At 40.3% G+C, this 13053-nt stretch overlaps 1 protein-coding gene across 2 annotated transcripts in view; it reads right to left on the reverse strand.

Annotated features, from left to right (window-relative positions):
* The window catches only part of LOC111143881 (DDB1 and CUL4 associated factor 1), a 75203-nt gene extending 62602 nt beyond the window's left edge, over positions 1 to 12601 (reverse strand). Inside the window, exons 1-2 of one of the 2 annotated variants that reach the window (XM_022497897.1) lie at positions 12555 to 12601; positions 2471 to 2588 (exon numbers count right to left, since the gene is read on the reverse strand). In XM_022497897.1, coding sequence (XP_022353605.1) covers positions 2471 to 2580 — 110 coding nt within the window. In that variant the 5' untranslated portion in view covers positions 2581 to 2588; positions 12555 to 12601. Of the gene's footprint in view, positions 1 to 2470; positions 2589 to 3563; positions 3577 to 12554 lie in introns of those variants that run through there. The other variant, XM_022497896.1, reaches the window with a different exon arrangement.
* Between the last annotated feature and the right edge of the window lie 452 nt (positions 12602 to 13053).

Here is a 13053-nt window from a genome sequence, read left to right on the forward strand (position 1 = left end):
CATTTCTTCACTGCCACAAAAACATGTCCCAGTTCCTTCTCCAGTCATTGCTTTTTTTCGGTCACATTTTTCACTTTTCCTAGAAAACCCTGACTCTCTGCTTTTCACCAAAGCTACATTCTACCATCTTTCAAGTCCCTATTCCAAAAACCTTTACCACATCCTGTATTCTAAGCTTAGCTTTCCACTATCTGGCTATGTTGTTTTTTGCAAATAGCTCCAAGGATAGCTATCATTTAACAATGTAGCTCTCAGTGATACTTTTAATGACAAATGAGGAAATTAGTTTCAGGGAAGTATATAACAGTTCCCACATACAAAAGGTCCTCATATATTTGCTGAGTGAATAAAAGAAACTGACTCATTCAAGTTCTTTTCATTCTCATAACTCATGCAATATTTCGGAATCATACTGCCCAATTTAGCACCTCATTATATACTAATTTAAACTATTCTGCATTGTTTCATATCTGTTAGTTGCTTCCCAGATGGTTAACTTCTTGAAGACAGAAACCCTCTAGTTTAGGCTTTACATTACTAAATACCAAAGCACAGGGACAAAGCTGAGGGTCAAATATGATTATGGATGTGATATAATCTTGAAAATAAAACACTCTCTTTGGTATATGTACTCAATAAATATTTTTTCCAATTAAGTGAATCTATCATTAATGTTATCATCCCCATTTATGACTCTCTCCTCTCAGAGTTATACCAATAATCCACATTTTAACTGCACAATACTTAGATTCTTTAAATTCATTGTGGCTGCATTCAAGTATCTTGTGATTAGTAGTTCTTAATCTCCAATAACTCTACAAATTAAAATCCACTTTCCACCAGTCAGCAATAATACTGTTCCTAAAAAAACTGTGCTTTTCACATGCTCCCAATATATTGAGAGCAACAAAGCATTTATCCCCACTTAAACTTTCATAAGATTATAGTTCTCTTTATTTCTATAGAATACATCATTGCACAAACAAAAGGCTTTTTTGTTAAAGATCCTCATGTTCCAGTGACCTCCTCCTTAGAAAAACTATAGGCATCCCTCTTCAGCCTTTATTTTTCACTCTCCTGTTTCACACATCATTCAGTAAAATTACGTTCCGTACAGTTACTATGTACCAGGCATGCACAAGTCACCGTCTGAGGAAACAACAATAAAAAGGTGTAGTACATGTCTTTAAAAAACTTTTTAATTTAAAAAACAAAACAAAGAAAAAAAAAGCCTTACAATTTAGTGAAGTGACATATGCAAAAAAAAAAAAAAATTATAGTACAATGTGGTTAAGAGTTAAAATGGGGGGAATTAAAATTATACCACATTTGATATATACATGTGCATGTATACACACACACACACACACACACACACACACACACAAGAGAATGACTGGAGTATTAAAAAAGAAATAAAATTAGTGCCCAAACCTACCTGCGGATGTCAAAGTCAGAGAGTTTTATAGACATGATTCTCAAACTGCTCTTTGAAAGGATGTGAGTTTGCCAGGCAGAGAGACATACCAAGGAAAGGCATTTCAGGCCAAAGGAACAGCCAAGTCTTTTAAAGACACACAGACATTAGAAAATATGGAACTATTCCTTACTGAAGGAGACTAATACTATGAGGCAGAAAAAGGAGGTAGAGGCCAAATCATAAAGGGCTTCATAAGCCACTCTAAAAAGTTTACATTTTATTCTGTAGGGAAAATAGAGCCAGAGAAGAAGTATGATTAAAGGTATAACAATCAGATTTGTGTGTCAGGAAGAAGACTCTTTCAGCAAAAAGGCGGATGTATTAGAGGAGGGTAAACTGGAGATGGAGAGAAAATTTACACTGCCTAAGAGGCTAGTCAAAACATGATCGATATCTAATGAAGTAAGTGGGAAGGGGGAATGGGGAAAAAAGAGAAAGCAGAAATCCTCAGGGCATGGGGACTAAACTGTCAGAAGACACTGTACACAAAAGTGGGGAGCACAAAAGCACAAACTGTGAATGAGAAAGGAGGCAGGATGAAGATGGTAAGCTCTACTGTAGACAGTATGTATAGGTGTCTGCAAACAGCCAGGTAAAGATGTATACATCAAGCAGCTGAGAAAAGGGTCTGAAATTTTTTAAAAGAGAGATCTGAAGTAGAAATAGTGATCTGAAAGTTAACCTAAGAATAATGTTTTAAATCATGGATAGAAATGAAACTATCTAGGTGGACTATCTAGGGTAAAGAGAAAAAAGAACCAACAACAAAACCCTAAGGGTGAAACACAGACAAGAGAAGAACCTACAAAGGAGAATAAAGACCAACAGCCTGAGAAGAAACGTAGAGTTTCAAGAAGTAGTAAGATAAAGACTAGTTCTGAAAGAAAAAATGGAGTCAGAATTCGCAGTTAAGATGAAAATGTTCCCATACTTGCCTCCAATTTGTCCCTTTTTTCAAACGAATTTATAAAAAAACATAATTGTTCCTACCTGGTAAGAATAGGTACCATGTCCTGCCCACTGCCATGCTCCTTTTCCCACTGCTCCAGCAGGGTAGTGAGCTCAGCTTTGGAGTCCACATGCACCGCTACTGTAGTCATGGCTTGGCCTAAGGAATCAAAAATATACAGAAGTAGCACATGAACACAGGCAAATAAACCTGACATACTTCCTACAAAAATTGAAAAGGGGAGAGAAAAGGGATGAGCAAGCAACAAAAACTTAACTCCCAGACCCTTCATTCAGATAATTTTATTTGTGGTACAATGGGAAACCTTGCATTGGGAGCCAGGATACTCTTCAAGTCCTTTCACCCCCTCCCAACCTCGGTTTGCTCAACTGTCAAATGAGACAAGCAACTGGATCAAAATTGTGATTCTCACCACTTCTAGGACCAGGAACCCCTCTAAGAAACAGACAAAAAGCTAGGGTCCCTTTATCTCCTCAAAAATGCATACGACTGGGGCATCTGGGTGGCTCAGTGCATTAAGCATCTGACTCTTGGTTTCAGCTCAGGTCATGGTCTCAGGGTCATGGGATTAAGCCCCACATTGGGCTCATTGAGGAGTTGGCTTCAGAGTCTCTCTCCCTCTCCCTTTCCTTCCCCCTCTGCCCCTCCCCCTCCCTCTAAAAATAAATAAATCTTTTTTAAAGAAATGCATACACCTACATATCACACACACACAAATCCCTACTCTAGCTCTCTGAGGTCTAAAACTTTGAAGCTATGTTTTTTAACAGGAAAGGTGGCAAAAATCACTCCCAAAATATTTTTCACTTCTAAGTCTTCAGGGAAAAATTCTATGAAAGATAAATAATGTGTCCCTGACAATTCTCTTTTTATATTTTTTTTATTTTATTTTTTAATTTATTTGACAGAGATCACAAGTAGGCAGAGAGGCAGGAAGAGAGAGGGGAGGAAGCAGGCTCCCCGCTGAGCAGAGAGCCCAATGCGGGACTCGATGCCAGGACCCTGAGATCATGACCTGAGCAGAAAGCAGAGGCTTTAACCCACTGGGCCACCCCGACAGCCCCCTCTTTTTTTTTTTTTTTTTAAGAATTTATTTATTTATTTGAGAAGTACCTGGGTGGCTTAGTCATTAAGTGTCTGCTTTCGGCTCAGTGTTCGCTCTCTCACTGTGTCTCTCTCTGTCAAATAAGTAAATAAAAAAATTTTTAATTTATTTATTTATTTAAAAGAGAGAGAGAGAGCAAGCACAAGAGGGCATAAGCAAGGGGAGCGGTAGAGGGAGAGGGAGAAGCAGGATCCCCACTGAGCAGAGAGTCTAATGCAGGGCTCCATCCCAGGATCCTGGGATCATGACCTGAGCTAAAAGCAGACATTTAACCGACTGAGCCACCCAGGTGCTCCTGTCCCTGTCAATTGTTAACAAAAACCCAAGAACTAAAGCGGATATCATTACCAACATGAAAGTTTGGAAGGAGCATTATAATAAGCCCATCTGTCCCTCAGGCTCCCTAACATCTCTCATCGCTGACTTCCTAGGAGCATGAGAGGCTGGAGACAGACAGAGAAGTTGCTGGGTTGAGTGGTCAGCCCAGGGATACAGAACAGGGAGCTGAGACAAGCTTTGCAGCAGCTACATGAGAAAGCTGTATGAAGAAGAGAGGCTTATTTATAAGGGGCTCCAAAAGGGATAAACGAGACCCCAATGTTTAGATGGTTTACAGATCAACTTCTTTGCCAAAGTAGTCTTAGGATCAAAATGTCAGACATTCCATCCAAAATCTGTATTTTCACAGAAATAGCAACAATTCTATAAAAACAGTCTAACACTAAAAAGAGATTACTGACTGATCTAGGATTATTATTGACTCTTCTAAAGATACCTACCATAAGACCAAAGGAAATACTTGTGAAAGATACCATCAATTCTCTAAAATGTAAACATCTGTGTTTTAATAAAGTAGAGGCAATACTAATAGTGAATAGTGATTCATGTCACCAAAGGAGAACAAATTTTTCAAAAAAAAATGTTTTTAATTAAAGCCTTTTTTTCCCTAAAGATTTTTTATTTATTTATTTGACAGACAGAGATCACAAGTAAGCAAAGAGGCAGGCAGAGAGCGAGAGGGGGAAGCAGGCTCCCTGCGGAGCAGAGAGCCCAATGTGGGGCTTGGTCCCAGGACCCTGGGATCATGACCTGAGCCAAAGCCAGAGGCTTTAACCCACTGAGCCACCCAGGTGCCCCTAAAGCCTACTTTTCTACAGAGAAGAATCCACATTTTCAGTCTTTCTAGTCAGAGTCACAAAAAGGAAATGCTGCAGGTGTGACTAATATGGACCTCTGACTTTAACTTAAAAACTGAGGCTGTATTTTTTACTGCAACTGACTATGCATTTTTTTTAAATAACCTTATTTGGAATAATTTTAGATTTACAAAAAAAGTTGCAAAGATATTGGAAAGAATTCACATATACCCCTCACCCAGTTCAGTTTCCCCTAATGCCACCATATTATTTTAAAGTGGAATAATGTCAAAATTAAGAAACCCAACACTGATATATTAATTAACTAAACTCAACTTGATTTAGATTTCACCAGTTTTTCCATTCACGTCCTTTTTCTGTTCCAAGATCTCATCCAGGATACTACACTGCATTTAGGTATCATGTCTCCCTCACGTACTCTGGTCTATGAGTTTTTGAGTTGTTCCTTGTTTTTCATGACCTTCACAATCTTGAGGAATAATGGCGGGGGGGGGGGGGGGGGGGGGGGGCATTTTATGATAAAGATCTAGAAACCATGCAAAGCAGTTAACAGCAAAATTAAGCTCTGAAGACGCATCCTACAAGTGTAAGAGAGATGGCTTTACTGGTGAACTCTAATGTTTAAAGAAAATTAACATCAATCTCAAATTCTTCCACAAAATAGAAGAAGGACACTTCTTAATCTATTCCACAAAGCCAGCATTGCCCTGATGCCTAAGCCAAATAAAGCCGTCACAAGAAAACTACAAATATTCTTTATCAATACAGACACAAAAATCTCAACAAAATGCTAGCAAGCTAAATACAGCAGCACATTAACAGAAATATGTATCATGACCAAGTGGGATTTATCCTAGAAATGCAAAGGTAGTTTGACATACAAAAATCAACTTATGAGGGTGCCTGGGTGGCTCAGTGGGTTAAGTGTCTGCCTTCGGCTCAGGTCATGATCTCAGGGTCCTGGGATCAGGCATCATCAGGCTCTCTGCTCAGCCGGGAGCCTGCTTCCCCCCTCTCTCTGCCTGTTGCTCTGCCTACCTGTGATCTCTTTCTCTCTCTCTCTGTGTCAAATAAAAAAATTAAAATATTTTTTAAAAATCAACTAATGTAATGTAATAGGATGAAGAAAAAAAATACATGTTCATCTGACTGATATAGAAAAAGCATCTGATAAAATCCATTACCCCTTTAGGGGGAGGGGGGAACACTCAAACTGGGAATAGAAGAGAACTTCCTCAACGTGGTAGAGGGCATTAAAAAAAAACCCCACAGCTAACATTATACTCAATGGTGAGACTGAAAGCTTTCTCCCCCAAAATCACAAAAAAGACAAGGATACCTGTTTTCACACTTGTATTAAACATTGTACTAGAGTTCTGGCTATAGGAATCAGGCAAAAAAAAAAAGGAAGAAAAGGCATTCAAGTTGGAAAAGAAGAAGTAAAATTAACCTTATTTACACGTGACATGATTCTATACAGAGAGAAACTGCAAAAAAAAAAAAAACTATTACTGCTAATTAAGAAATTTTAGCAAAATTACAGACTACAGATCAACACACTGAAATCAGGTATATTGCTACATACCAGCAACGAACACTTCAACTGTGAAATTAAGGAAACAATTTCATTGGGGCAGCTGGCTGACTCAGTCAGAAGAGCATGCAACTCTTGATCTCAGGGTTGTGAATTTGAACCCCACACTGAATGTAGAGATTACTAAAAAATAATAATAATAATAAAATAAAATAAATTTTAAAAAGAAAACAATATCATTTATAATAGCACCAAAAATAACAAAATATTAAGGAATAAATTTAACCCCAAAAAGCACAAGACTTACATACACTGAAAACTACAATACACTGCTGGGAAAAAATAGAGTAACACTAAATAAATATATGGAAAGACAACCTATGTTCATGGATTAGAAGACTTAATATTGTTAAAATGGCAATACTCTCTAAAGTTGACAATAGTCAATTCAATCCCTATCAAAATCTTAATGTCATTTTTTTTACAAAAATGAAAACAGTGAAAATCAAAACTATCTTCTTTAAAAAGAACAAAGTTGAAGAATTCACACTTCTGATTTCAAAACTTAGTACAAGGCTACAGTGATTAAAACACTATGGTATGGGTGTTAGGAGAGAAGACACATACACCACGGCAAAAGAACTCTTTTGAGTCCAGAAATAAAAATCTCACATTTACGGCCAACTAATTTTCAGTAAGTGTGCCAGAACATTCAATAGGGAAAGAATTTACTGAAAGACCAGTAGACTGTTAGTAGAAAGTCTAATGGTATTTCAACAAATTGTGCTGAGAAAACTGGATATACACATGCAAAAGAATAAAGTTGAATCCTTGACTCATACCACATAAAAAAATTAGTTCAAAATGAATCAAAGCCTAAATGCAGATGCTTAAACTATAAAATTCTTAGAGGTAAACACAGGGGTAAATCTTCATGACCCTGAAACTGGCAAAGGATTTTTACTTGTGACACCAAAATAATAAGTAACAAAACAACAGATAAATTGGACTTCAACCTTTAAAACTTTTGTGCATCAAATGACATTATCAAGAAAATGAAAAGACAAACCATGAAATGGGAGAAAGTATTCGCAAATCATATATCTGATAAGGATTCTGGATAGGATATATAAAGAACTCCTACAATTCCATAACAACAACGACAACAACAACAAACCTCATTTTAAAATAGGAAGACGGGCACCTGGGTGGCTCAGTGGGTTAAGCCTCTGCCTTTGGCTCAGGTCATGATCCCAGGGATTGAGTCCCGGATCAGGTTCCCTACTCAGAGAAGAGTCAGCTTCTCCCTCTGCCCCTCCCCGTAGCTAGTGCTCACTCATGTGTGTGCACTCTCTCTTGCAATAATTAATTAATCAGTCAATCAATCAATTAAAATGGGCAGAGATCCTGAATGGGCACTTCTCCAAAGATACACAAATGGCTAACGAGTACATGAAAATATGCTCAACATCATAAGCCACCAGAGAAATGAAAATCAAAACCACAATGAGATACCACTGACACCTACTAGAATGACTAGAACCAAAAAACCAGAAAATAACAAGCACTGGCAGGATGTGGAGAAACTGGAATGCACACTACTGATGGGAACATAAAATGGCACAACTATGGAAACAGTCTGGCCCCTTCTCAAAAAGTTTTAAGGAAAAAGTTAAATACAGAATTACCATATAACCCAGCAATTCCACACCAAGATGTATAAATCCAAAAGAATTGAAAACAGACATTCAAAGAAATATTTACACACAAATGTTCAAAGTAGCATATTTGCAATAGCCAAAAGATGGAAACAACGACCAAAAGATGTTCATCAAAGGATGAATGCATAAACAAAACAGTTACATTCATACAATGCCCTATTATTCAGCCATAGTAAGAAATGAGGTACTGATACATGTTAACACAAATGAAAACTTAAAATATGCTAAGTGAAAGCAGGCAGGCACAAAAGGTTATATGTTGTAGGATTCTACTTATGTGAAACATCCAGAATAAGTAAATCCATCAGAAAGCTGGCTCCTGGTTGCCCGGGGCTTGGGAAAGGGGAAGATATGGAATGATGGAAATGGGGTGATTAAAATGTCTTGAAACTAAAAGAGGTAATGGTTGCACATCATTAGTCTACTAAATGCCACTGAATTGAACATTTTAAAATGGTTAGTGGTCAATTTATGGTATGTGAATTTTACCACAAAATTTTTTAAAGATTTTATTTATTTATTTGACATAGAGTGAGAAACAGTGAGAGAGGGAACACAACTAGGAGGAGTAGGAGAGGGAGAAGCAGGCTGCCCGCCAATCAGGGAACCCAATGTGGGGCTTGATCCCAGGACCCTGGGATCATAACCTGAGCTGAAGGCAGACACCCAACCACTGAGCCACCCAGGCGCCCCACCACAATTTTTTTTTTTAAATGGAGAAAAATAAGGGCGCCGAGGTGGCTCAGTCAGCTAAGCATCCAACTCTTGATCTCAGCTCAGGTCTTGATCTCAGGGTTGTGAGTTCAAGCCCCACACTGGGGTCCATGTGTAGCACAGAGCCTACTTTAAAAAGCTAAAAATAAAAATAAAAAAATAAAGGGGTGCCTGGGTGGCTCAGTCGGGTATCTGCCTTCTGCTCAGGTCACGATCCCAGGGTCCTGAGATCGAGCCCCACATCAGGCTCCCTTCTCGGTGAGGAGTCTGCTTCTCCCTCTGCTGTTCCCCTGCTTGTGCTTGCTCTCTCTCTCTAATAAAAAAATAAAATCTTTTAAAAAATAAAAACATAAAGTGTAAAAAAGAGGAGGGTGGGACGCCTGGGTGGCTCAGTCGGTTAAGCCGCTGCCTTATGCTCAGGTCAGGATCCCAGGGCCCGGGGAACGAGTCCCACATCAGGCTACTTGCTCATCAGGGAGCCTGCTTCTCTCTCTGCCTCTGCCAGCTTGAGCGCGCATGCACGCGCTTTCTCTCTCTCATAAATAAATAAATAATCTTTTTTAAAAAAAAAAAAAAAGGAAGATCAGGAGGAAATGCCTCTTGGACAACTTAAGTGATCAACATAGTAGGGCACATAACACTGAAGTTAAAGGAAAATATTAGGTTTAATAAAGGTCAACTCAACTCAAGAGCATTTAAATAATAGAATTTTAGAGTTCAATTTAGAAACATATTCTTTTGGCATCATTTTCAAAACCTGCAACAAGGGTGCCTGGGTGGCTGTTGGTTAAGCAACTGCCTTCAGCTCAGGTCATGATCCTGGAGTCCCGGGATCGAGTCCCACATCAGGCTCCCAGCTCCACGGGGAGTCTGCTTCTCCCTCTGACCTTCTCCCCTCTCATGCTCTCTCTCTCTCTCTCAAATAAATAAATAAAATCTTGAAAATAAATAGATAAATAAAATCTTTTAAAAAATTAAAACAAAAAAACAAAACCTGCAATGAATTACACTTAAGAATAATTATAACTTTGGGAATGATCACTCGCCCAGGAAAAATATAAACTCAGACTAAAATAATATCAATGATAATTCATTTCATTATCAATGAAAGACAATTTATATAAAATGTTAAAGGTTCAGTTATCCCTGTGCATTGAACAGTGAAAGTACACTACTCAATTCACCATGTTTTAAAGTGAGCTCTTTAAGTGGTACACAGAATTTATGGCCTATCCAATAATGACACAATAGTTACCAATTATTGAATATTAATATGCGACAGATTTTGGCTAATTTCTTATGTTACTCTGAATTTTCACAACCACCCTGCCTTTTTTTGCAGATGACAGAACGGGCTGAGAGAAGTCCCAAAGACCGATCAACTGGTACTTGGTAGAAAAGGGTTTCAAGCGTTCATATGCCAACTCTGCAAATGGTAATACCTGTCAGATCAGGGTCAAGTTATTTAACTTCTCCAAATCTCAACTGCCTTATCTGTAAAATGGAAATGGCTATTGTGAGGGTTGCGAGGGTTAAATGCAATGAAATAATATAAAGCCCTACAAAAAATATGTGGAATGTCTTTATCCTTAAGGTTGCCTGCCAGTATGTAAGGGTGATGTGTATGCAACTGAGTTCCAATGATTCCACAAAATAAGAAATACACACCACACCTATAGAGAAAATATAACAAAATATCAATAATCATCAAATCTGGACAGATGAACAAGTGTTCATTTCACTATTCTTTCACCGTTTGAAAATTTCTGTAATTAAGAAGTTGAAAAAATTAAGACACATTTCCTTGCTAATTTGAACCAGCTCTTAAATATATGTCAAATGAGAAAAGCCAAACGTGTGTGTTGGCACATGCATGCACCTGTCCCTGGAATAAAATAACTCTGGAAGAACACACAAGAAACATAATACCTACTACTTTTGCACAGGTAACAGCTTTCTGAGGGGTAACGGTAGGATAAAGATTTTCCAGGACAGGTTATTAGCCCAGCGCTATCATTTTTTTGCTATTTTTTGTTGTTACTTTAAACTTTTTTTTTTTTTTTTAAGATTTTATTTATTTGACAGACAGAGATCACAAGTAGGCAGAGAGGCAGGCAGAGAGAGAGGAGGAAGCAGGCTCTCTGTCGAGCAAAGAACCCGATGCGGGTCTCAATCCCAGGACCCTGGGACCATGACCTGAGCCGAAGGCAGAGGCTTTAACCCACTGAGCCACCCAGGCACCCCTTGTTGTTACTTTAAATCATAAAGTCTGTACTCCCCAAATACATAGTACTTAATGGCCTATTCAGCATAAACTACACCAAAGCCTAAAATCAAGTCCACGTTAAGGACAGACCTCATAAGGTTAAAATCATGAAACAAATGTCTGAAAGCATTCTTCTTTATTTAAAAAAAAAAAAAAAAAAAGCGGGGGAGGGGGTGAGAAATCCAAGTTTGGAACTTCAAGTAAAACTTACCCAATAATTAATATGACATTTAAATCACATATAACAATTTTCTATTAGTGTCTGTGACAATAACAAAATAATAATAATAAAACTGATATAAACCCAATTTCATTCACTTCAAACCATGTTGTGGTTCATTCTACCAGATTCCTCCCCTATTAAGTTTAATAACTGTACAACAGGTAGAACAGTAAAACACTGTGCTCAACTACTCAAGAGATTTTGAGGACTTCCTTTATAGTCTCCACTTTCTGCATCTATTAACATCCAAAATATATTACGACTCGAAAATAGATAATACTGTTAGATACCAAAATCTTGACAGGATCAAGCAAAAAAATACCAAATCAATTCCTAAAGCGTCTACATATACAAGCTTATATAAACCTTAAAGGTAAACTCCAGTATACAGGAAAAAGAAAATTACAGGACGACACTGCCAATGAACCCCTCACTCTGTACATTAACAAAGCATGTATAACAGGAAGATGATGCTAATAATTAAACGTGTATAGTAATTAAAAGGCTTCGCAGAAAAGGCAGAGTAAAGAAAAACTGAAGACAATGTGACGTATGCAAAGACGATTCATTTTGGACTCAAAAACAACCATTACACACTCCAAAATTATTCATCAACAAATGCGAAACCCAAACGCTAACACTTGTGTAAGAGGAAGTGAGACGGAAACCGTCTAGGAAGAGAAGAGTTAAGCAAATGCTTGTCACCCCAGATGAAAACGACTATAATCCCCGGAAACAGGCTCCCGGGAAGCTTGGCGGGCACTCTGAGGTTTGGTTCCACGCTGCAAGCCCCACACACCTCTCTCTCCACCCCTCCCCTCCACCGGGGGGGTGGGAGGAGTGCCCGGAAAGCTCCGCCCCCCTCGCCCGGTCAGAAAGCCGGACGGGTGCAAAGGGAGGTGGCACGAGGCCGAGGGAGGGGAGAGCCCGCCCAGGTGACTGGAGCTGGAGGCGGAGACACAGCCCGGGAAGGGGGCCGCCGTACGGCAGGGAAGATGGAGCCCCCCAGCCCGTACGGAACGGAAAATGGAAAGAGTGAAAGGAGAAAGGTTAACGAGGGGAATGAGAAGCATCCCTCCTCCAGGCAGGGGCAAGCACACCCGTGCCCCCCAATCCGGGCGGAAGAGTTACTCTCGGGAAGCTTCTTTTGCGGACTGGGAGACCGCAGAGGCCCCGCCCCCGAAACAAGAATCTGGAGAAGGAAAAGTCCTGTCAGGCCCCGTACCCAGCCTCCCCGCCGGCCCGGCCCGCCCCCTCCCCGCCGGCGGCCCAGGCAGGTGCCGCCCCTCCCCCAGTCCGGCGCCCACTCTCTCTCCCGCCCGGCCACACGCCCTGTCCTCTCTTGGCCTTCCCAGAGAGCCGTCCGTCTCCTTCCCCCACTCACCTTCCCGGGCGGCTCCGCCGCTCCCCCCTGACCCCGCCAGCGGCCACAGTTCACACACACCGCCTCAGGTCCCGCACTCACTCTCCCTCACTCACACACAGCGCGACCACAGATGCAGAGCGGCCCACATATTATGCGTCACTCGCGTGCTACGTGCCCCGCGCGCGAGCGCGCGCGCACCCCGACTTGGCGCGAGGCTCGGGGCAGTGGGCGGAAGGAGAAATCGAAGAGCCCCGGGGCCTCCTGGGAAATGAAGTTCGGCTTGTAGGGGAGGGGCCTACCAGTCTAGATTGGTGCTTGTGTACTAGCTCCCCGCGCATTGACTTCTGGGCTTTATAGTTTTCCATATAGACTCGAACTGCTGTACTCATTGGCACCTTCGGCAGGCGGAAGCGAATAGGGGCGGACCCGATCCATCCAAGTCAGTGCTACAGCCACTTGACGCCTTCTCAGTACCTTATTCAGCCCTCTGTGACAGGGGTGAGCCTCTGTTCTATTC

This window comes from Enhydra lutris, unplaced genomic scaffold, assembly GCF_002288905.1.
Source record: "Enhydra lutris kenyoni isolate GAN:26980312 unplaced genomic scaffold, ASM228890v2 scaffoldscaffold10, whole genome shotgun sequence".
NCBI classification, from domain to species: Eukaryota; Metazoa; Chordata; class Mammalia; order Carnivora; family Mustelidae; genus Enhydra; species Enhydra lutris.